Source organism: Zasmidium cellare, assembly GCF_010093935.1.
Source record: "Zasmidium cellare ATCC 36951 unplaced genomic scaffold M409scaffold_6, whole genome shotgun sequence".
In the NCBI taxonomy this organism is placed as follows: Eukaryota; Fungi; Ascomycota; class Dothideomycetes; order Mycosphaerellales; family Mycosphaerellaceae; genus Zasmidium; species Zasmidium cellare.
In genome coordinates, this window is record NW_022986950.1 from 780,343 (window position 1) to 804,072 (window position 23,730).

Below are 23,730 nucleotides of genomic sequence, written 5' to 3' on the forward strand. Positions count from 1 at the left end.
GGATCGTAGCATTTCCAAAGGAGTGGCCCTGAGGTTTGTTATATGTTGCTTGTTTGTTCGGCCATCTTATCGTTGAGCGCCGAATAGTGGGTCCTGCAGTGCAGAGATGCAGTGAAAGGTTTTGAAGGACATTCTCGCCCGAAGGTGTGACTTCATGTTCTTTTGTTCTGTGACGAGAGGCATTCTATTTCGTCTGTCAAACCAGACTCCGATATAGAATGGGACAAGGTGACGAATTCTGTGAGGCTCTGGCAGCTTCATCCTTCACGGCGCCTCTTGTGTCGTCTTCTGGGCGACGCGGTCGACATTCCATGGAGGAACTGAGGTCATGTAGGCTCGGCGAAGTGAATGAACTCGCCGGCCAATGACACTGTTTGGCTGTTGCAGGAAGTGGGTCCGTCGGCAATCCGTAATCCTTGCCACGGCGAAAACGAGACTTTCGCCGTAACACTTCATCGCTGCCCCTGGCCCCGACGGACATCAACAAACCTTCGCCGGTCATGCAATCCAAGCGCATCACTGCGTAAGCATTTTGAGCATCATTTTACCACACCTTCAGGCCACTGACCATAACCAGGTGTGGTCCTTGTCACAAGAAAAAGGTCAAGTGCTCTGGCAGTGGGCCACCGTGCACAGCCTGTGCGGAATCATCGTCAGAATGCATTTATCCGGTCAAAGATAGGAAGACGAAGGTCGGGCAGCGGTATCTCGACAAGATACTCGAAGAGAACAAACACCTTTCAGCCATTGTATCGTCTATCAATACCCCCGCGTCATCTGCAGCGCAGACGCCGGTCGAGCCTCCCGAGCCCAGAGCAGACAATGCGGACCGAAATCCATTGATTGAGGAAAGACCGTGGTTCATTGCCCACAATGCCTCTGACCTGCCGATCCACATTGGCGAGGCTGCAGATGCTGCCTTCGCGACCAGACTGCGCCAGACTGCATCGACGAAGCCCGTGAGCCATTTGCCGAGGATTCAGTACATGAGTGACGACAGCCTTCGATCTCTGACTGACCCCAACTTGCAATGGCCAAATGCCTCTCGGATGACGTACCTTGTAGATGTGGCGCTGAACACGGTCTGTAAGACTTGGCATGTTGTTCGCAGGTCGAAGATCATGGCGAGTGTCAGCACTGTCCTTCAAACTCCAGATACTTGCGATTGGCTTTCGGCATGTCGACTGTGGGCGCTCCTTGCCCTGGGCGAGGCGTACTCCTCTCGATGTACACTACCTGAGGCGCCCTTCCCAGGATCGAAGTACTTCGCCAAGGCGATGGCGATGGCGCATATTCCCAGCGAACGGCCTCGGCTGGCGTTGATTGAGATCTATATCCTCTTGGTAGGACTGCTATAAGAAATCTCAAACGGTCCGCTAACATAATCTAGTCAATCTACGCTTCTGCCATAAATCGCCGCCACACAGCTTCCTTCATGGCAAGCTACGCCTTACGTGTCAGCATAATTCTCGGCTTGCATATTGAAATTAGCGAGTCGCAGGTCCGGGACCAGGCGCTACGTGAACATCGATGTCGACTATGGTGGACCGCTTATTGTTTCGACAGAATGTGGGCATCTAAAATCGGCTGGCCTCCGTCCATTCCAGACGATAGCGTAGAAATCGGGTTGCCATCGGATGAAGGCCTTCCACCAGAAGCGCGCAGTGAACTTCATGATGCTGAACACATTGTCTTCGTTGTTCGCTTGGCACGACTGACAATGAATGCAGTCAGCTCGCTCTACGTCAGGAAGCGGCAGCCTACGTCCTTCTCTGAGAGAGTGCAGACAACAGTACAAGCATTGAGTGAATGGGCCAACGACCTTCCGTCACGATTACAGCTTAATGCTGAGGAGAGCGGAGCTCAAAATGAGAGACATGTTGTATTTCTACACTTGTCGTTCAATCAGGTACGTGCGAGCCAGACTCCACTTGGTGTGATGTTGATCGTAGCTCGCAGACTGTCATCGTAACGACACGGCCTATCGTGCTGCATTTGCTTCGACAGAGACAACAAAGCTCAGCTCAAGGATCTAATCCTCAAGAATCATTCCCAGAATCAGCGTTATCCCTGACAAACGCTTGCATACGATGCGCTCGCAATTCCATGAAGCTGTTGAAGACCGCTTGGAGTGACGGCACCATCTCTGCCTTCGACTATTTCTCCACTCAGTACATTTTCTCCTCGGCAAACATCCTAGCCTTATCCTGCTTCTTGCGCAATAATGGCTGGAAAAGTGATCACGAGGACTTTCTTCTCGCAGCGAACTTTCTGCATCAACTTGACCGGAACGGCAACCTTGCTGCGAAAGAATACTTTCTTCATATCGAAGCTTTGCGAGATGTGTTGAAAGAGCATATCTCGATGCGAGTCGATGGTGATTGGCGATCGATGCAAGGCAACGATTTGTTGACAGCAGACACGACGCGAAACATCCCGAGCGATCTGTCTGCGCCTACATTTGGCGGCGGTCTCATACAAAACCCACCTCTTCAAGACTTTCTGAATCACCCTTCGATCGATCTTGACTTCATGGACACTGGAGGAACCTGGCTCGACTGGCAAGATGTTTCCTGGCCGAACGTTGAGCCTTTGGTCGGCAACTTCTGATTAAACATTACTCGGTAATTGAGGCCAGCTATGAATTTTGCATTCATTACAAGGCGGAGCTATTGGCTCCGGGAACCCTGTCCTGCATGTCTTCCCAAAGTGGCTTGCCGCCTTTCTGGAGTGCAGTCCAGGACGGGCAAGAGAGATCCAGCAAGGGTGTCGCCAGAGTGTTGAGGATCAACTCCAAAGGTGCTGCTAGCGTCTTGAACAAGTTGGTATACGAGGGGGCAGCCAGCTTCACGACTTGCAGGGCGAAGCAAACGAGGTTGTTGCCCTCGAGCAAGTTGGTGACGTTCGCGATACCAGTGACGGGGTCTGCCAAACTGATGCCCGCGAACGTGTTCACCTCACCTACATTACCACCAATGCTGCCCAGCTGAGGGTATTGCAGTATCCAATCCACCAGGTCGAGGTTCAGCTGCACCAAGGTCCAATCAACTGGGATCTTGTACAAGTTATCTGGGATCCTCTCCCACCCCTTCTTGTATGTAAAGTTCGAGGGCTCTCCGGACACCGCGAAGAAGCTTTTCAGGATATCTTGCGCTACAGAAGCGGTCAGCATTGGCGTCATATTAGGGACGAAGTACCTACTCAGGATGCCCTCCGGATGCTCGGTCGTGTGGTTCGCGAACAGACGCCCGATGAAGAGGTACCCTGCATTGCGAGCAATCATTCCTGTGAAAGGTCCGAAATAAAAGTTCGGGTTGGTCGCGACACTTTCGTTGAATCGCTTAGCAGCAAAGCCTCCGAGTGCATCCATGGAAATCACTCCTTCCGAATCGGCAACTTCATACAAGGCCTTGAACTTGTCCATGTTCATCGTGACGGGGTCACCAGTCACGTATAAATCATCGCGCGTGGGTGAAGAATCGGCCTCGATGAGGTTGTGAGAGAAGGATATTCCCTGAGGGGTGCCTTCCCAACTTGTCAGTATCCGCGATGGGCTCAAGGAGAGGATTTACAGACCAAGGAGCCCAAGGACATTATCGAGCAAATTCTCGATTCTGGTGTCGTTACCATCGATCGAGAACGAAGGATTCAGCGAAAGCGGATTGCCAGTCCAAACAACCCCCATCACTGAGAGGATCGTGGCGATCTCGATGCCCATGCCGTAGACCGTATTGATGGCCGTTGCTGCCTCTAACAACGATGCAATACCAGCGTGAGATATATAATTGTGGTTGGCGAGGGCGTTTAGTCCTGAGGAGATCAGCCAAACAACACTACGGCAGACCTGCGCATATCTTCATACCAGGACAAGGACCACGCTGGTCCGACTCGGTGGGTGGCTGAAAAGCATGTTCACCAGAAACATCAATTGGCTTGTCCAATCCATTGACGAGGAGTCGTTTCTCTGGTGCATGCGTGCCATGCAAATAGGAATGTGGAAGGTTCTGGAGATTTGAGAAGGCGATGACCTGTTGCCCAAGGCTGCACCAAGCAGTGATGCTGAACAAGAGACCTCCTGGCGCATACATCTTGGATATATCAAACCCTGACAAAACAATGAGGTGGAGGAAGTAAGACACGATTACCATCAGAGCCCATCTCATGGGACGCACTGGTCCCAGCTAGGAGACACTGCACCCGTGCTCTTCCTCCAACATTCGCTGCTTATGCAAACAAGCACTCGTCGCAATGATCATCGTCAACGGGAGAAATGAGTCCGCCGTTTGGGGAGACCGATCTTGGTCTAGTACACGAGCGATCCAAGAGTTGCATGGACAGGGCTGGTATTTAGCCGGCGCCGGCAGCCTCGCGTGGAGTTCCAACCCTGGTCCGCAGGAGCAATATGAAGTGCCGAAGTTTTGGATGATCGCTCACAGTTCTTGGGCGCACGTTTCCAGCGACTCGTTTACATGCTGGAACTTGCCATTTTGCTATTGCCGGGGTGCTGGACTTGGGCGTCGAAATCATTTTCGCTTGTCTTCTAGTCGCTGCATTGTCGTCCTCCTGTGGGCGGTGACGGGGCCCGCATCACCGCATGCTAGGAGCACGCGGCCATAACTCGCACGGCAGATGTGAGCCAAGCGATTTTCCTCTTCTTGACCTGATCAGCTCCCACGCAACTTCTACGCGTCTCCCATCTTCCAGCTGCTCGGGTCAATGAATGGACATGAGGGTCTTACAATGGGTCTCGTTGACCCTCTTTGCCGCTCTGGCAACAGCTGCAGGTACGGCTGAGGAGCAGCAACAGGCAGCGGCACTGCAACTACTTGCGTCGATGCCCGCATGTGGAGTATGTTTGCATGAGATACGATAGCGAGCCGAAGGAGTGCTGACAGAAACCCGTATTGCAGCTCAGTTGCCTTCAAACTGCAATCGCGGCGAGCCCGTGCTCGTCGACAGACATAGCATGCAGTTGCAGCAATGCCACCATCACGGCGGAGGTCCAGGCCTGCGTTTTGCAAAGCTGCAGTATAAAGAACCAGCTCACAACACAGAACACTACGGACACACTTTGCCAACGCCCAGTCCGCGACAGGACGAAGGCGGTCTCCTACAGCGGCGTCATTGGCTTGGTCATTGCTCTCATTGCCTACATACTACGAATGTCGTCGAAGATGTCATGTAAAGGGTGCAGTCGTCTCACGTTCAGCACTCAGCTGTGGTGGGACGATGCGGTAATGACCTTCGCTATGGCCTTGGTGGTTCCGTTGAGCATTCTGTCAGTCGATTGTAAGTTTTATCCATTCACGGTCTCTTTTTCCTCGCTAACTCGAGACAAGTGGCCAATCTTGGACTGGGGAAAGACATTTGGACACTTCCATTCGAGAACATCACAGCAATCCTGAAGGTAGGCCGCAACGACAGATACATACTTTCATATTTTCTGACCTTGTGACAGGTCTACTACGCCGACGAAGATCTCTACCTGACCGCACTCCCGGCCATCAAAATCTCCATGTGCTTGACCTACCTGCGCATCTTCGACTCGCAACGATTCCGCTGGATCGTGTATTTCGTCATTGGATTGAACGTATGTTACGGCATGGCATTTGTTCTGGTCTCCGTCTTCCAATGCTGGCCCATCTCTTTCGCATGGACTCACTGGCATGGCGAGACCACGGGTCGCTGCAACAATATCAATGCGCAGGGATGGGCATCAGCGGCGTTCAATGTTATCCTGGACATCATTGTGCTCGGTCTTCCGATGCCGATGCTTTGGAAAATGCAACTGAATAAGCGGAAGAATTTTCTGGTCATGCTCATGTTCGGCGTTGGTGGATTTGTGACGGTTGTCAGTATTTTGAGACTGCAGGTGCTGATTGAGTTTGGAGATGCTTCCAACTTGACGTGTAAGTACACGGTCTTGTATCTACTGGACGTGCGATTCTAATACTGCTCAGGGCATTACACCGCCGTGGGATACTGGTCGACAGTAGAGCTTCATGCAGCCGTTGTCTGCGCTTGCATGCCTTCCATACGCAACATCATCCGACGCTTTCTCCCCAGGCTCATGGGATCGACGTACGAGGAGTCCAAGCAGACAGGAAACAACACAGGACTATCTGGACCAACGGCCGTGAACAGTGGCATTGGTAAATTCGAGCCACAAGTGCAAGTACGACCTCGAAGTAGCGACGAGGAGAACTTCATTCCTCTCGTTGACATGGACGGCAACACAATACGTTCAGCCGCAGCACCACAGACAGCAGGAGGCAGTACGATCCACACACAGGATCATCATTCATATTTACGCCCAGTCTCACCAATGTGAGCACTATGATACAGCGATTGCATTTCCCAGACTCTCAACAACCGGCTTCGGGGGACAGGCGCTCCGGACAGGTCTTGCTGGATAGCAACAAGATAATCGGCTAGTAGCTATTAGATACTCTTTACCCGAAGGAATTCGTCATCGAGCTACAACAATATGCATAAATGACGATCGACACCATCGCTCCCAATGCACGGAGACAAGAAATCAAGAAGAATCTCTTGGCTGCTATCCGCGTGCTCGACGTGTTCCATCCCGGATCCGTTCACACGACAGCCTTGCTAGTGCCACGCTACATACCCCTGGATTTTTTCACGCAAGGATGGGATCCTGACCACGGCTCCACGACCCCATGCCAGCTAATCCCACTACCGAGGATTCTGCTGAAACTAGTCTGCTCTCCAATGCAGCTATGCATTTCGCTTACACGAGAACATGGCGGTGGTGATCAATGCCATTCATGGATGGACGTATACAAGCTTTGTTCGAAAGGGGACGGTGTGAGCGAGACCGAAGTGAGGCCTTTCCAAGACTTCAACTTCAAGTTGAGAATTGTGTCTCTAGAGGAACATTCGATGAATTGAGGTTGCTGGTGTCTTTTTCAAGATGTTGTTTTCTGGGTGGTTGACGTGGACGTCACTCCTGTCGCTCGTTACTGCTTCTTCCATCAGCCACGCTCGTTTACATGACCACCAACAGCGTCGAGACATCAACTCAACGACAGAATATGACTACGTGGTCGTGGGATCAGGACCGGGTGGCGGACCTTTGGCATCCCGTCTGGCCATCGCAGGTTTCAAGGTCCTCTTGATTGACGCTGGAGACGACCAGGGCGATGCTATCGCACAGATGGTGCCAGCAATGCAATTGCAGTCTGTCGAATACGAGCCGCAGAGATGGGACTACTTCGTCAACCATTATTCAAACCTCACCCGACAGGAACGGGACTCCAAGATGGTGTACAACCAGACCGATGGCGAGCTGTATACCGGCAAGAATCCACCGAATGGCGCTGAACCGCTTGGTATTCTGTATCCTAGAGCTGGAACGCTGGGCGGCTGCGCTGCTCACAATGCTATGATCACGGTCTACCCGCATGAGAGCGATTGGACGAATCTTCAGACTATTACTGGAGATGATTCTTGGGCGCCGGATAATATGAGGACGTACTTTGAGAAGCTTGAGCGGAATGAATACGCTCTTGAGGGAACAGAGGGCCATGGATTTGATGGATGGCTCCAGACTAGCTTGACTTCTCTGACCCTGGTTGTTGAAGATCAGAAGCTCCTGACGCTGATTTTGTCGGCGGCAACTGCTATGGGCAAGGTGAGTGATCGGACTTTGAGAATGTCTGATCAGTGACTGACTTGCTGCAGGGTATCATCACCAGCCTCATCACGACGGTCACTGGCCTCGCACACATTCTGACAGATGACATCAACTCTGCTGCTGCTACTCGAGACCAGACCCAAGACCTCTACCAAGTGCCCATCGCAGTCAACAACACAGCTTCACGACGAAGCGGTCCGCGCGACTTCATCCTTGATACCGCTAATGCAGTCAACGCTGACGGTTCGCGGAAGTACCATCTCGACGTCCAGTTGAACACTCTTGTCACGAAAGTTCGATTCGACCAAAGCGGAGCGACTCCGAAAGCCGTGGGTGTCGAGTACCTCCAGGGCAACAGCCTCTACGCTGCTGACCCGCGCTATGATGCTGCCAGTGGATCTACCGGCTATGTTGCTGTGGGCAAGGAGGTCATCCTTTCGACGGGAGCGTTCAGCACTCCACAGCTTCTGAAGCTTAGTGGTGTCGGGCCACAAGAGGAGTTGAAGAGCTTCGGTATTGACGTCGTGAAAGACCTCCCTGGCGTTGGCGAGAACTTGCAGGACAGATACGAAACCGGCGTAGTCGGCAAGAACCCAGGAGAGTTCGTCATCACCAAAGACTGCACGTTCGGCTACACCTCGCCCGATCCATGTCTCCAGACCTGGCAGGACAACGACACCAAGGAGTCGAGAGGCGTGTACGCAACCAACGGCATCGCCATCGCCATTACGAAGAAGTCTTCCTCCGCATCCGAGTCCGACGACCCAGATCTTTTCATCTCAGGCGCACCCGCAAACTTCCCAGGCTACTACCCGAACTTCGCCAAAATCGGGCTCCAAGACGCACAGCACTGGACGTGGATCATCCTCAAGGCACACGCGCGTAATAACGCCGGCACCGTCAAGCTCCGCTCCACAAACCCACAAGACGTCCCCCAAATCGACTTCAACTACTTCGACACCGGCGTCACCACCGACGATGCCGATGAGAAAGACCTCCAAGCCGTCTACGAAGCCATGGAATTCGCCCGCGAAGCCTACCAGAAAATGATTCCCCTCGATGGCGCTTTCACCGAGACCTGGCCCGGGGCGAATGTCACCGGCGACGACCTAAAGCAGTTCATCAAAGACGAAGCTTGGGGCCACCATGCTTCGTGTACCTGCAAGATTGGCGCGGACGACGACCCGATGGCTGTGCTGGACTCAAACTTCAGAGTGCGCGGCGTGGAGGGTTTGCGAGTCGTCGATGCGTCTGTCTTTCCTAAGATTCCGGGGTACTATATTGCGCTGCCAATTTACATGGTTAGTGAGAAGGCTGCGGATGTTATTATCAATGGATCATAATTACGACATGTTCGACAGGCGATGGCGTGCCCAGATCTAGCATCTCTCTATCTTCATAGCTTCATACAATAGCAAGAAGAACTACATTTTTAATCAGCGCCGACCAGCTTTCTCATAGTCTAAAACACCATTGCCAAATTACATAGGCGCTTTCCTTGGCTCACGTCGGTGGGAAGTTCGCTCAGAGATCAACATTCGGGAGTTTGCTCAGCAGAAACGACATCCATCCAGCCAGGCAGTAGATATTGGCATGCGTGGTAGGGGATCCAGCAGACGTTCACTCCCGCAAACGACTCGCACTACGATGCATTGAACCAGGCCATCTTCACGTACATGACTGTGAGATACATGTCCAAACGATCAGCTTAGGAAGGAGGTCCGCAGACGAGCTCTAGATCTTCCTTCCAATCGCGAATCGCGAGCGAGTATCCACCATCGAGACCAAAGCCTTCATGACCTGTTTGCGTGTGAACCACTTCTATCCTGGATCCAGAGTAACGGTGCCGGTACGATCACCAACCAAAGGCACTTCTGGCAGCAGTCTCGGCGGCGGCGCCATCGCCGACATCGTGATCGGCGTCGTAGTTGGCGCCGCTCTGGTGGGCAAGCGCTGGAACATCAGCTTCGGCATCGTCTCGCTTTTACCGGAAGAGTTGATTGAACGGAAGTCAGCGAGTCGTTCGGCGGACTGGAGTGATGGGCGACAGAGCTGGAGTCGTGATTCATGCGTATAGAAATGAAATTCATTCCTCTCGTCTCTTCGTCCATTCCCAAACCCTCCCCTCCAACACCACCGCTAATGCATCCTCATAACCCTCACAATCATCACAACCTCTCCCCCAAACTCCCACTCCGCCCCCCAAGTCAAGCCTTCTCCCCCTGAATCGTAGCCACCACCCTCCTCGTATGCTTACTAGCCCTGAACTCCAGATACCAAATCCCCTGCCACGTCCCCGTCGCCAACTTCCCATCCTTGATCGGCACTGTCACGCTCGCGCCTACCAGCGCACTCTTCACATGCGCCGGCATGTCGTCCGGGCCCTCGCAGCTATGCCTGTACAGATTCCCCTTCTTGTCTTCTGGCGCAATCCTGTCCAAGGCGTCGGACATGTCGGTGCGGACGTCCTCGTCCCAGTTTTCGTTTAGGCTGAGGGCGCAGGAGGTGTGTTGGACGAAGAGGTGCAGGATGCCGACTTTGTAGGTGCGGAGTTCGGGGAGTTCCGAGAGGATGTGGTCGGTTATGAGGTAGGAGCCGCGGGAGCGGGAGGGGAGGGTGAATTGTTTCTGGAACCAAGACATGCTGGGCTGTGATGGTGGTGGTTGTTGTTGGGTGCAGCTGGATGGTGGGCAGCAGTTGCAGGTTGGGAGGAAGGGTTTTTGAGGTGTGAAGTCGGATCCGAGGAGTTCGAAGGGGAGGAGGAGAGGTTTGAGGAGGAGTTGGAAGGCGTTTGGGAAGAAGGCGAGGATGAAAATTGCAAGGAAGAGGCAGGTGTTGCGTAGGTTCGTGTCGAAAGGCATTGGACTGAAGTCTGTCGAATCGAGGCCAATGTGAAGGTGACGTCAAGCAGCAATACGGCGAGCGATATCAGAATATGACTCGATTGAGTGAACAGAATGCCGTAAGAAAGGAGAAGACGTCACTTCAAGGGAACAACATCAGACAAACAAACATCATCCCCATTGATGAAGTATCAACAAGACACTTTTTATCTTCACCTTGAGCTCAGCCGTCTAGGCAGCCACAAATCCAAATGCAATCATCATCATTGTCTCATCCTTCATCGCAAGTCGTATGGCCCACGTGGCCTCTTTCCTCTCGTTTCCAATCGCAGTTCATCGCATCAGTATCCAAGTCCGAGTATGTCGACAAAAGTGCTACTTCTTGTCCTTCTTCTCTTCCTCGCGGACGAAGTAGTAGGCGTCCGGGTAGCGAGGATCCTCCTTCCAGTCGCCCTTGATCGTCTTGATGAAGCGCCACTCGCTGTGGATAAAAATTAGCAACCGATCGTACATTTGGAATGTCGTCAAGATGAACAGAAGACTGTCCCAAACTCACCGAAGAGTTGGCTTTCCATCAAGCTCGATAACCCAAAAGAATTGATCATCCTTGACGTCGACCGGCGCCATCTTGCGCTTGTCGTACGCGCCCTGCTTCTTCGCAATCTTCATGTTGTCTTCCTCGACCTGCTCTTTGGTGCGACCGAGCCAGATGTTGGCCTGAGGAGCATCAGGCACAGCCTTTGGTTCCGTGCTAGCTGGGTGGTAGACGTGGTAATTTGCTGGAGGCGCAGCCATGGCAGGCGCTGGGGCTGGAGCTGGAGCCGGTGGAGCAGGAGCAGGAGCAGGAGCAGGAGCTGGAGCGCTGTACGAGTAGTACGCTGGCTGTGGGTACTGAGCCGGGTAGTAATTCTGAGGTGGGTGAGAGTAGTACTGTGGTTGCGGGTAAGTCATGGCCGAGGGAGGGTGGGCGTAGTAGACTGGTTGGGGTTGCTGCAGGAAGTGAGGTGGAAGGGCTGGTGAGTATTTTGGAGCTTCTGGTGGAGGTGGGAGGTTGTTGGTGGGTGCGGGTGGTGCGACTGCTGGTTGTGTGAAGCGGATGCTGCCGTCTGGCCAGTGTTCGTAGTCCTCGTCGCCAGCCATTGCAGGTCGATATTTGATTGGAGACGGAATGGTGGTGGTGTTGATGTCGCGTGACTCAGATGAGGTGGGTTGAGGCGGTTTAAAAGAGTCGCCGCTTCGCCGGTGCATGTGACGTGATGGGCTCGAAGTGAAGGGACCACGGAGGGAAGGAAGTCCAAGATGGGGAGTCGCGGTGGAGGAAGTGTGCGAAAGAAAAAGAAGAGAGAGCAAACTCACCACCGGCTCCTGATGAATCGCAGTTCTTTCTTCAACCGTCTTTGCCCTCCTCTCGCTATACCTGTGCCTCGTATTTCTTCTGCGCGGCGGCGGTGATGGTGGATCTTCGAGCAATACGTCCGCAAATGGCCACACACACATTGCTCGGTTCGAAGTGGATGTGGTGATTTTGGGAGTGTGCAGTGGGTGTCACGAGCAAAGTTCAATTCAGCTGAAAACATGGACTAGAAAGACATCTGACATTTGAGAGTGACATGGCCATGCGGAAGCCGTTTCTATGCACTACGGCGTCTGCCTCCTTCAAATTTGCGTTCAACGGACCAGCAATCCTGCTGTAGACTCTTCTAAGGGACAGTAAGAACAACCAGCCTCACATGTCTTGAGAGCCGCTAGTGACTTTCGCATTCACATGCTGAGCTCACTTCACTTCACTAAGGCGCCAGCCAGTGACGGCTGCCCCTGACAGCACTTCACTTGAACCTCATGAGGCGGCATCTATTAAATAACTCTCGACGTTTCTTCTCTTGCAACTTCTCCTCTCCTCCTTCCACAACGAACACCAACCCTCGATACAGATCAGCCTCTCTCTAACCAAGATGGACGGAAACATGGAGGTTGTAGATCTCACGTCTGATCAACACGACATGGACCTCACTCGAAGCCCTACCTTTCAGTTGCCCGCCAACAGCTTCACTTCCAACGAACAGGCCGTCGCCAACAGACTCCAGCAGTTCCGTAACCCGGGATCAGCACCGCAAGAGTTGTGGACCGGTTCCTTGAACAACAACCCAAGCGTGGGTCAGGACTCTCGTAAGCACAAGCAAATGCGTCAAGAGTCAATCAAACAAGAGCATCCGAGCAGCATCATGAACAGCATCGAAGGACGTGATCATGGTAACAACCACTTCGACCGCAATGGACGTGGTCACCGTAGCAACGGCGGCTTTCGAGACCCAACTGCCCTCCCAGACCCTCCATCATATCGCGACTCTCAAAGCTCGTTCCAGCTCGTTAACATCGACATCGACACCATGGACAACGAGCGTGCTCCGGTCCGTCCAGACTATGGCACTCCAAGTCACCAGAGAAGCAAGCGCCGCGATAGCCGGTATGAGGTTGGTGACGAGGACATGAGCATGGACGAGACTCCATCGAAGCGCCAGCGAGTCGAGCGAGGCAACGACTTGGGTGAGCGGCGATCTTACGATGAGCGTGGAGGCTATCGTCGCACGGAGGCCGGCGCATTCACGACTCTAACGGCGGCTTCTCGCAGCCACAGGTCCTCGTTCCAGAACTCCTCCTCTTCCAGTCACCGTCACCACCAGTCAGGAGGCATGATGGGCGCCCAAGCCCGCAGCCAACACCACGGCGCCGCCGCCCGTACCTTCAACTTCAACCCAACACCACTCTCTCGCCACGCAACCCCATCAACCCACCGCCCTCGCTCTGTCCACCCACAACCACAACCGACAACCACAATCCCCCAATCCATCATAACGCAAGACGACCTCCACCGCCTCATCCTCGACCTCCAAACCGCCATCGCAGCCCACCAATCCACCACCGCGCAGCTCCACCAGATCTGCGGCACCTTCATGACCGAACGCGAGAAAATCCGCAAGGAACAGAGGGATCAGAACGAGCATATGAATGCGACGTTGGCGAAGTTTGCGGGGGATAATCAGGCGGCTATTAAGGACGTAAGTGTCCATCCACAGAAGCCCCCCTTTCCAAATGCCCTTTCAACTTACTAACATTTCGTGTGTTTCCAGCTCCACGAAGCGAACAAAATCCTCCAAGCTCAAATCAACGAGCTCAACTTGCGCGACCCCACCCGTCCGCCGACTCGCGGAGGGGCGTATGGGGGTTCTGCGCTGGGGCAAGCACGTACGGAGTCTGTCTTCAGCAATCTCGTGCAGCCTCAGACGCAGCCGCAGTCCCAGACGCGAGCTCCGACGGCGCCGATGATGATGACGCCGGGGCCGAATCGAGGAGGTTCTTGAAATGGACCGCGACTTTGGCAGGGGGGATGGTGAGGGGGGAGGAGATAGGGATGATGAGATGAGGCTTCTCGTAGAGCGGAGTACGGGACCACATAGGTATTGGCGTTGGCATTGACTTTGGAAGAAACTTCTGCGGTGAGAGGTTTCCTCCAGGGAAGAAGTTTGCAGTGATATGCACATCTTGGAGAAAGCCGATCCCAGAAAACCTGGTCCATGCTTCCGCCTGAGTTTTGGAATGAGAGTTTCGGACTCAGATGCGATGTCGAATTGTCGAAGGAGCGAATTCCTGGATTCACAGCAATTCGAATGAAACTCTTTTCTTTCTTCAACCCAGCTTACTGGAATTGTTACAAGGATAACCTCACTCTCACTCATCATCACATCTCAAAGCGCCCCGCCCACCAGCGTGACGATCCACATCGCAATCCGCACATGCAATCCCACTCTCCGTTCCGTCTTGGCATAGTCGTCCCGAGTCATGGGCGTCGCATACTCCTGCAGCCACGTCTCCTCCTCGCCCAGCCTCTTCTGCAAATCCGCGTTGCGGGTCACAATCAACGTGTTGGCTTCCAGATCCAAGGAATAGCTGCGCTTGGTATAGTTGGAGCTTCCGACCAGGCTGATGCTAGGGTGTGCGTCGCCGGGTAGGGTGATCCAGATGCCTTTGGCATGGTAGGTCCAGCCTCCTGGGGTGTTGACGGTGCCGCGGCGCCATTCTTTGATGGAGATGCGGTCGCTTACGTTGCGTTGGGAGACGGCATCTAGGAAGCGGCGGGAGAGGAGGGTGTATGCTGCGGGGAGCATGCCGCTGATGCCTTTGCTTCCGTAGAAGCCGTTGGCCCAGGGTGATGCTGCGACGACGGCTGCGGAGGCGGGGTTGGAGCGGAGGAGGAGTTCGCGGACTTCGGGGGTCATGTTGAAGTAGCCGGCTGTGAATGTCCACTTGGAGCCTGCAAGCTCTGGGGTGCCGAGCTTGGCGAGGATGCCGGTCAATGCTGGCAGCTCCGTGGAGGTGTCTGGTTTGAGGAGCGGTGTTAGCTGCACCAGTGGGTAGACGTAAGTGTCGGAGTCCGTCATCGCATTCGCAGTCGGTGGTTGCGTGAAAGGTTGCAAGGCTTTCGTTGCAGATTCGATATATGCTTTGGGGTCAGATAGTGGTGCTGGCTGGATGTTTCCTGAGGGCCAATCGGTTTCAAATCCGCTTTGTTGTCGTTCGGACGGTAATACGCGATAACTCAAATCGCAGACCGTGCGGTAGAGTTTGCCAAAGTAATCGGTAATCTCCTTGGACTTGAAGACATGATATCGGTCTTGCCGGTTGGTGAAGTAGTCATTGGAAAGGTTGGCCCCTGACATGATGATCTCGTCATCGATGCCATACAATTTCATGTGTTGCAAGCCCCATCCTTCGTTAATGCGCTTGGGTAGAATCGCTTTCTTGGTGCCAACCAGGTTTGGGGTGTGATATAGGCATACCTCCACCCTATCCGAGCCGAAGTCCCGCACCAAGGAGGCGAGCAGGCTGGCACATGATGCTTCTGGCTCCTCTCGTGTGCCTCGTAAGTAGTCTGTCAGTAAGGACACTTTCAAATCCGGATTCGCTTTGAGTGCAGCACGAATAGTGTCAATCTGGGAGTGTCAGCAGGTTGTGTATAGTGATAGGCGCCACCAACTTACAAGCTCATGTTCGCTCTTGCCAATATATAGAGTTGAAAGAAAGATTCGTCTATCGGCGTTTTGGATCTTCGTCTACTTTACCTCTATTAGCCTTGTCCAGCGGTACTTGCGACTTCGCATCTCCTTCGTACCTTCAAGGTCTCATAAAATTCTGACGGAGACCGCAAGATCTGTATTGAATCTGCAGGAACCCTGAATCGTGGACTGAGCTTGTCCAGTTCGTTGGTGATTACGGCCAGTTGGGACGCCGATGAAGTTGCGCTTGCAGGCGTCGCTGCAGGCGCCGATGCGGTGCTGGCAAATCGCTTCTGGATTGCCCCATTGTATCGAGATCTAGGAGTACGTATTGTTTGTTTCGATAGCCTCAAGCAGGTTTGGGCTCGTCGTGTGATCATCGAGGATGCATGTCGTCTACCAAGAAAAGTGTTTGATAGAAAGGAGTGAAGTCGGTATCGATGGACCGTGCGCGCGCTTGGGCCAATCGTCGAATCCGCGCATCGCCATTCGCAGGTCAGCAACACGTCGACTTCGGTCTGCCATTGAGTCGGGAGACCTGATCAGCAGCCATGTCGACCATTATGCGGACTCTCCGCAATCTGCGGAGCATCGGCTTGAAGGTAGGGAGGCCAGACAGCGGTTGCAGAGCATGGCTAACAGCGAACAGGAGTACGGCCACCAACTGCATGTACGATCTCCCCCGACCTCGAAACGAGCTACCTGAACGCAGAACGGACGACTGACTTGACGCGCAGTATATCGGTATATGAAAGAGCTAGCATGGGAGATGTCGGAGAGATACTGAGCAGGACAGGCGACACCAAGCGAGGCACCCTCGTGGGCATTGACCGCTACGGTAACAAGTACTTTGAGAACTTGGAGGAGGAATTGCCACGTACGTCTCTTGTGGGAAGATGGTGAATTTGGCGCTGAATGGCTATACAGTGCGGACACGTTGGGTAGACTACAAGGACCATGAATTCGACCCGTAAGGATAACAGGCCGAGTGGTATGGGGAGAGATGGCTAACATGCTTCGCCAGGTCACAAATAGAGCCAGGCTGGTATGTCTTGCACAATAGAGGCAAGTAGAGACACGCACTAATCGCGTCAGGCACGCCTGGATGTCATACATGGTCGACAAGTCACCGGCAGAAGACAAGCTCTTGCAGCGTTCGATACGAGCGTGGGAGCCAGAAAAACACGTTCCTGTGATGTCCGCATCAAGGAGTGCTTTCAAAACGTTCAGCACGTAAGTCTCCTCGCTTGTCTTGACCTGTGTTTGGCATTCATCTGACTCTGTTTCTGCAGGACCAAGAACAAGTACCAGCCATGGACACCGATTGCAGCGCCCCGGTGAAGCGACATGTGGAACGGAGAATGAGCGATCTTGGGTGAAGAAACGGTTTTCCTCAGGATCATCAAAGTCTTCCAAAAACCGCGGGTAGCCGATAACGGGCGTGGCGTTTGGGCGGGGAGAAGTACCGTTGACTCACTCGTACAATGAAAAACAATCATGAAGAGTCTTGTAAATCGATACAAATGCAACCAGCAAGCCGTTCAATTGCCAGTAAAGGAAGGTCGGTGACCGGCAGCAAGCTCCATGGCAAAGCAAAGCAAGGTATGCGAGCTGCGGTCACACAATTTCACGTGCGAATGCGGAGAGTGCATTGGGCGTAGCTTGTGGTGCTCTTCTGCTCTGCATCCCCGTCTACGGCAGCGCCTCGATGCATGCAGGTGATGAGAGACAGCTGCCGTTGAGGTGACATGGGTGTTGAGTCACCTCCCTCTCCCAGACCGCATCTCTGCATCGGGTACAGTGCCGGCGCGATAAGTGCCATGCGAGCGTGCGTGCGGCGATAGCCTGCAAGAGATAATTAGTAGCTCCCATGAACCCGTCGCCCAAACAACGCGGTTGATGCCGGTCGCTGTGATATTAGCACACGCAATTTTCTGATTACGAGTGCGAGCATCCGCCTCAACAATCGAGTAGAGTGTCAAGGTGTCAGGCCAGGGCGAGCAGCTTGAGCCGACGTGGGAGCGATTCTTGGTGAGGTCATGACCGTTTGGGCAAAGATCGCACCTGCCCCAAACTTCTTCTTCTTTGCCCGCCACTGCATACACGCACCACACGCCTCCCTGGTTACCCGTCTCGACGACCTGTGTGGACGACTCGCGTTACGCCAGTTTGTCAAGCATCCGCCCTCATCACCTGCGACCTCGACGCTTTTCCTCTCTCCTCTGCCGACTGCCCTCTTCACCAGAATGGTCCGATGAACTGACACCATCGGGATTGGACGACACACGCGATTGGCCGACGGCGAGACACACGGCACCTTGGTCATGTTCGCGCATTGCAAAGGCGCCATCTGGGAATCAGACGACTTCTCCCGGTGCTTTCAACATGACTATCTCCAGGCTCTGCTCCCGCTCATAGCATGCGCTCTGTCGGCGCTGTTCCTGGTCTACCAACTGTTACGAGTCGCCGTCAGACGATCGAATCATTCGCGGAACGGGTACGACGTCCTGAAGCAGCATGTGTGGAACGGTGTGCAGGGCAATGGCGCGGTGGCCGGAGAAGACAGTGACAGTGAGGAAGATGACAGTGAAGATGAGATGCAGCGGAACCAAAACCTGGCATTGGAAATGACCAAGAGCCGGGCAACAGAAGCATCGGTCTTGACCGTCGATCGACCAAGAGGCGAGGTGGCAATCATCATCGTTGAAGAGCTAGCTGTGTTGGCCGAACTGGGGATACAGGTGGCCGCGCTGGTGTCGCAAGCATGGGGATCCAAAGGACAAGCTGGGGCGATTGCGAGTGTTGTTGTCTGGGCATACATTGCGATTCTGGCATCGCTGCGACTACTCTTTTCGAGCCTGTCGAAGTGGTCGTTCCCGAAGCTGTGGTACCACACCGCGTTGCTCTACTGTTTCGAATGGCTATGCGTGGTCATGCTGTTCCGTTCGGAAATCATCCATCCCCGCTCGAAGCTCTCAGAGGCACTGATGAGCACCCACTTCGCCCTCACTACGCTTCTGACGATCATCGCCTTGACCTCGCGGAAAGGCAACAAGGCGGTGGAGCTGGAGTATGAGGACTCGATCGAACCATCGAGAGAGCCGCTCGCCAGTCTCTTCTCCCTCGCAACATTTGCTTGGGTGGATCCAATCGTTTGGAATGGCTACAGGAAGGCTGTGGACATGAAGGATGTCTGGAATCTGATACCCAAAGACAAAGCTGCTGCGGTGCTGGCCGATTATCGACAGCTCAAGAAGACCCATATCCTAGCTTGGCATCTGCTCAGATACTTCAGAGGTCCGCTGCTAGTTCAAGCAGGCTGGGCTGCCATTTCTGGTGCAGTCACTTTCGTGCCGACTCTTCTTCTCAAGGTCATTCTGGGGTACATTGAAGATCCAGAGTCCACACCAAAGAATGCGGCATGGCTATATGTCATTCTGCTTTTCGTTTCTGGTGTTATCAACGCATTGTCCAGTGGCCAAGCGCTTTGGATCGGACGAAAAGTCTGTATCAGACTGCGTGCGATCATCATCGGCGAGATCTATGCAAAGGCCCTGCGTCGACGAGCGGCAGCAGCAGCAGATAAGGTTCTTGGCGAGGAGCCGAAGAAGGACGATGATGATGAGCCAAAGCCAGGATTCATCAAAAAGGTACTTACGTTCGGCAAGACGAAGAAGAAGAAGACGAACGAGAATGGCGCGCCCGACGCATCCAAGGCTGTCGCCGACGTGGACGATTCGCAAGTCACTTCTGGTGCAATCATCAACCTGATGGCTGTCGATTCCTTCAAGGTCTCCGAAATCAGCGCCTACCTACACTTCCTATGGGCTGAGACACCTGTTCAATTCGTTCTCGCCATTCTCCTGCTCTACCTCTTCCTCGGCAACAGTAGTATTGTTGGCATTGGAATGATGGCTCTCTTACTGCCCGTGAACATGTACATCGCGAAGCAGTTCTCGACTGTGCAGAAGCGAATCTTGGCCGCGACGGATTCGAGAATCCACACAACGAACGAAGTCTTGACGAACGTCCGCATCATCAAGTACTTTGCCTGGGAGCAACGTTTCCTGGCGACTGTCGACGAGAAGCGTGTTGTTGAGCTCAAGCACCTCCGATACCGATACATCATCTGGGCCATTGCGGCTACCATCTGGTCTGGCGCCCCGGTGCTGATTACGTTTCTGACTTTCCTCGTCTACACGCTCGTCGAAAAGAAGGATCTCGTGCCCTCGATTGCATTTACAGCTCTTTCCCTGTTTAGTTTGCTGAGAATTCCCCTGGACCAGCTTGCCGACATGGTTGCCCACGTTCAGGAGTCAAAGGTGTCTGTTGATCGTGTGGAGGAGTACCTCAACGAACCAGAGACCGACAAGTACCATCAACTTCAGAACGATCAGTTTGACGAGAATGGTGAACCGCTGATTGGTTTCGACGATGCTACTTTTAGCTGGGGTGGCAAAGATGCCGATGACTTCAAGATGATTGATCTTGACATGTACTTCAAGGTCGGGCAATTGAATGTCATTATCGGTCCAACCGGAAGTGGCAAGACGTCCCTACTCATGGCATTGCTCGGTGAAATGTCGTTGCTAGGAGGGTCGGTCTATCTTCCCGGCGGCCGCAGCAGAGAAGAGGTCAGGCGAGATCCCACGACTGGCCTTACTGAGAGCGTCGCCTATTGCGCCCAGCAAGCGTGGCTTGTGAACGGCACCATCAAAGAGAACATTGTCTTCGCCAGCAAATGGGATGCAAAGAGGTATAAGAACGTGATTGTTGCTTGCTCCCTACAGCGAGACCTGGAGATTCTGGATGCTGGCGATCAGACCTTGGTTGGCGAGAAGGGCGTCACTCTTTCAGGAGGACAGAAGCAACGTATCAGTCTGGCCAGAGCTTTGTACTGCGATGCACGTCATATCCTGCTGGACGACGTTCTCAGTGCTGTCGACTCTCACACCTCCAAGTGGATCTTCGACAAGGCACTTATGGGCCCCCTCATGTACAACCGTACGTGCATTCTCGTCACCCACAACGCTGCGCTCTGTCTTCCACGAGCAGAGTTTGCAGTCGTGCTCGACAACGGCAGAGTGATAGCTCAAGGCAACGCTTCAGAGGTGATCCATTCCGGCAAACTTGCAGAGGATGTCTCAAAGTTTGAGTCGAGACCAACTTCTCGATCCACTTCGGTGCTGCCATCAAGAGTTCCATCTGACATTGGCCGTGATGGAGAAACACCAATGAAGGAGCAGCCTCCCAACGGTCACGCCAACGGATATTTGCACCGTCGAGACACCGATGTGAGCCAAAGAGCGAACAGTGAAGCGTTGTCGAAGGTCATCTCAAAGGACATCCCAGGCATGAACAATCCAGTCGACGAGAGCAATACCGCCTACACTGAAGAGAAAGCCACTGGTGCCGTCAAGCTCTCGATCATCACTATGTACCTCAGACATATGGGCGGTGCCGTGTACTGGATCATTGCCGCGCTCTGCTTCGCTCTGCAGCAACTTTCCCAAGTCGCTACCAACGTCTGGATACGACAGTGGGCCAACGCATACACCCAGACCGAGTATATGGCCACTGCTAACGGAACATTATCATCCCCCATTACACATATCCGCGGCGGTATCAGCAGCTCGTCGAATTGCCTTCGAGCTGGCTCATGTGTATGGGGTGGACTCTGGACTCAGCAGCTACAAGATCTGGGCTCGTTCAAGGTTCTCAACTCGGATGTCAACGCCGGATACTACCTGGGAGTGTACGCGATCCTCGGCTTTGGCTACATGCTCGTCACCTTCCTTCGCGAGTGCGTCCTCTTTGCAGGCTCGCTATCCGCATCGAAGCGCATTCATCGCCAATTGATGGAGCGTGTCACTCATGCCAAGTTCCGCTTCTTCGATGCCACTCCGCTCGGGCAGATCATGAACCGTTTCTCAAAGGATATCGAAGCTGTCGACCAGGAGATCTCGCCGGTAGCGGTCGGCGTCGTCCACTGTCTCTTCTCGATCTTGACAATCGTCGTCCTCATCTCGGTCATCACACCAGCTTTCTTGATTGCGGGCGTCTTCATCACCATCCTCTACTTCATCATTGGTAGAATCTACATCAGCTCCAGCCGAGATCTCAAGCGACTCGAATCGGTTCAGCGGAGTCCGCTCTACCAGCAATTTGGAGAGACTCTTTCTGGAATGACGACCATCCGTGCCTACGGCGACGAGCGACGCTTCATTCGTGAGAATTTGCATCGTGTCAACACCTACTCTCGGCCGTTCATCTACCTATGGGCAGCCAACAGGTGGCTGGCGCTGCGTGTCGATGTCGTCGGAGCACTGGTGTCATTCTTCACTGGTGTCTTCGTCATCCTTAGTGTGGGGACTGTGGATGCTGGTGCCGCTGGTCTGGCAATGACTTATGCTGTGACGTTCACAGAAAATGTCTTGTGGTTTGTGCGCCTATACGCCAACAACGAGCAGAACATGAACGCCGTCGAGCGTGTCAAGGAGTATTTGGATGTGGAGCAGGAAGCTGCACCTATTGTGCCAGAGAATCGACCCGAGGCCAACTGGCCTAGCAAAGGTTCTGTGGAGTTCATCGACTACAGCACGAGATATCGAAGCGACTTCGACCTTGTGCTCAAGCACATCACCTTCAGGATCTCACCGGGAGAGAAAGTCGGTGTTGTCGGCAGGACTGGTGCTGGAAAGAGTTCTCTCGCTCTCGCCTTGTTCCGCGCTCTGGAAGCTGAGACTGGCAAGATCCTCATCGACGACGTCGATATTGGCTTGATCGGCTTGCAAGACCTTCGCGAGAACATTGTCATGGTTCCACAAGACCCGACCCTGTTCACCGGTACTGTCCGCAACAACCTCGACCCGTTCGGTCTCTTTACCGATGAGGAGATCTTCACAGCCCTGCGAAAAGTCCAGCTCATCGGTGCACCCTCAGCAACCAACTCCGCGGCTCCTTCCAGGCCTGAAACTCCCGTCAATCAGGCCCGCCGGTCGTCTCCGGTCATTCCATTGAGCAGGCAGGCCCTAACCGCAAAGGTCGATGCAGCCTCGACAAGCCCTACCAGCCCGACAGGAACGACCTTGGAGAACAAGAACATTTTCCGCAACCTAAACTCTCCAGTCGCCGAATCAGGCACCAACCTCTCCCAAGGTCAACGCCAGCTCCTCTGCCTCGCCCGAGCCATGCTCAAGAACCCCAAAGTCCTCCTCATGGACGAAGCCACCGCCTCGATCGACTATGCCACCGACTCCAAAATCCAAGAAACCATCCGCGAAATCAAAAACACCACCATCACCATCGCCCACCGCCTGCAAACCATCATCGACTACGACAAAGTCCTCGTCTTGGACCACGGCGCCGTCATCGAGTACGGTGATCCTTTCGACCTGATCTCTACGCAAGGCGGGATTTTCCGCGGCATGTGTGAGCAGACCGGGGCGGACTTCGAGACCCTGGAAAAGGATGCGAAGAAGGCTCATGACGCCAGGAAACTTGTCGATGATTCTGCTTAAAAAGGATGCGAAGCTCACGCGAGCTTTAAAGAGGAAAGTGAAGTATAGTACGGGAGGCTAGTAGTCAGCGTTGCTTGCGTTGCGAAGCATTTCTTCTCTTTTTAGCGGTTGCATGGCGTTTGTTCCCGGATGGTTTTCTGCTTCGTGTACGCTTCGGTAGTTTATGTTTTGATGGGGTTGCAAAAGCCTCGTTTTGCGTGTGGATGGATGGGTGGGTGGTTTTGGCGTCGAGCGTTCATGTTCATACGGTGGTTGCGCTGTGGGATTTTTGAGTGTAGAAAGGAGGAGACGAGGAGGGGATGTGGGTATGATTGTAAATAAAAATGACAATGGAGACATATATATATTTGTCCATCTAATGCGCGTACTGTACATCAGGTTTGTTACTCGGTTCATCTATTTGTGGCCGAGAAAAGGGAGATGAGCGGCGTACGATACGGGTTTGCAATGGCTTTTGCGGAGGCAGAATTCATGCCTCAGGCAGATTTCGTTGTGGGGCAAGCCAGTAACGTCCCGGGATTCTTCGTGATCATTCTTCCCTCTTATATCTTAATGCTATCCTCTACCAGCTGAGGTCCGTTGTCGAGATGGACCGCAGTAGCAGAGATAGTGGCACAGTTTGCCATGTTTCACGGAAACTCGCGTGCAACAAAAAT

At 53.5% G+C, this 23,730-nt stretch overlaps 9 protein-coding genes across 9 annotated transcripts; 5 read left to right on the top strand and 4 right to left on the bottom strand.

The window, feature by feature from the left end:
• Positions 1-500: 500 nt before the first annotated feature.
• On the top strand, positions 501-2,610 carry M409DRAFT_19030 (uncharacterized protein; the record flags this gene model as incomplete). The annotated part of the gene is made up of 5 exons (XM_033804751.1): positions 501-523; positions 578-1,343; positions 1,391-1,664; positions 1,731-1,909; positions 1,960-2,610. 5 exons carry the CDS (start codon positions 501-503, stop codon positions 2,608-2,610), a joined length of 1,893 nt encoding a protein of 630 aa, XP_033671946.1.
• Positions 2,611-2,656: 46 nt separating this feature from the next.
• Positions 2,657-4,088, bottom strand: M409DRAFT_19031 (uncharacterized protein; the record flags this gene model as incomplete). The annotated part of the gene is made up of 4 exons (XM_033804752.1): positions 2,657-3,153; positions 3,202-3,525; positions 3,577-3,810; positions 3,863-4,088. 4 exons carry the CDS (start codon positions 4,086-4,088, stop codon positions 2,657-2,659), a joined length of 1,281 nt encoding a protein of 426 aa, XP_033671947.1.
• Positions 4,089-4,726: 638 nt separating this feature from the next.
• M409DRAFT_64034 (GMC oxidoreductase) lies at positions 4,727-9,003 on the top strand (the record flags this gene model as incomplete). The annotated part of the gene is made up of 8 exons (XM_033815889.1): positions 4,727-4,849; positions 4,911-5,289; positions 5,340-5,407; positions 5,459-5,909; positions 5,961-6,081; positions 6,318-6,327; positions 7,031-7,657; positions 7,708-9,003. 8 exons carry the CDS (start codon positions 4,727-4,729, stop codon positions 9,001-9,003), a joined length of 3,075 nt encoding a protein of 1,024 aa, XP_033671948.1.
• Positions 9,004-9,867: 864 nt separating this feature from the next.
• Positions 9,868-10,302, bottom strand: M409DRAFT_51286 (uncharacterized protein; the record flags this gene model as incomplete). The annotated part of the gene is made up of 1 exon (XM_033811760.1): positions 9,868-10,302. The coding sequence occupies one exon, from the start codon at positions 10,300-10,302 to the stop codon at positions 9,868-9,870; it is 435 nt and encodes a 144-aa protein (XP_033671949.1).
• Positions 10,303-10,878: 576 nt separating this feature from the next.
• M409DRAFT_19034 (uncharacterized protein) lies at positions 10,879-11,643 on the bottom strand (the record flags this gene model as incomplete). The annotated part of the gene is made up of 2 exons (XM_033804753.1): positions 10,879-10,984; positions 11,060-11,643. The coding sequence occupies 2 exons, from the start codon at positions 11,641-11,643 to the stop codon at positions 10,879-10,881; spliced, it is 690 nt and encodes a 229-aa protein (XP_033671950.1).
• An 812-nt stretch (positions 11,644-12,455) lies between these two features.
• Positions 12,456-13,862, top strand: M409DRAFT_19035 (uncharacterized protein; the record flags this gene model as incomplete). The annotated part of the gene is made up of 2 exons (XM_033804754.1): positions 12,456-13,559; positions 13,632-13,862. The coding sequence occupies 2 exons, from the start codon at positions 12,456-12,458 to the stop codon at positions 13,860-13,862; spliced, it is 1,335 nt and encodes a 444-aa protein (XP_033671951.1).
• A 384-nt stretch (positions 13,863-14,246) lies between these two features.
• On the bottom strand, positions 14,247-15,934 carry M409DRAFT_19036 (uncharacterized protein; the record flags this gene model as incomplete). Its single annotated transcript, XM_033804755.1, has 3 exons — positions 14,247-15,491; positions 15,540-15,611; positions 15,671-15,934. 3 exons carry the CDS (start codon positions 15,932-15,934, stop codon positions 14,247-14,249), a joined length of 1,581 nt encoding a protein of 526 aa, XP_033671952.1.
• A 171-nt stretch (positions 15,935-16,105) lies between these two features.
• Positions 16,106-16,895, top strand: M409DRAFT_19037 (uncharacterized protein; the record flags this gene model as incomplete). The annotated part of the gene is made up of 8 exons (XM_033804756.1): positions 16,106-16,156; positions 16,204-16,224; positions 16,292-16,298; positions 16,351-16,431; positions 16,482-16,524; positions 16,579-16,599; positions 16,650-16,787; positions 16,847-16,895. The coding sequence occupies 8 exons, from the start codon at positions 16,106-16,108 to the stop codon at positions 16,893-16,895; spliced, it is 411 nt and encodes a 136-aa protein (XP_033671953.1).
• Positions 16,896-17,878: 983 nt separating this feature from the next.
• Positions 17,879-23,074, top strand: M409DRAFT_19038 (uncharacterized protein; the record flags this gene model as incomplete). The annotated part of the gene is made up of 1 exon (XM_033804757.1): positions 17,879-23,074. One exon carries the CDS (start codon positions 17,879-17,881, stop codon positions 23,072-23,074), a length of 5,196 nt encoding a protein of 1,731 aa, XP_033671954.1.
• Positions 23,075-23,730: the final 656 nt, after the last annotated feature.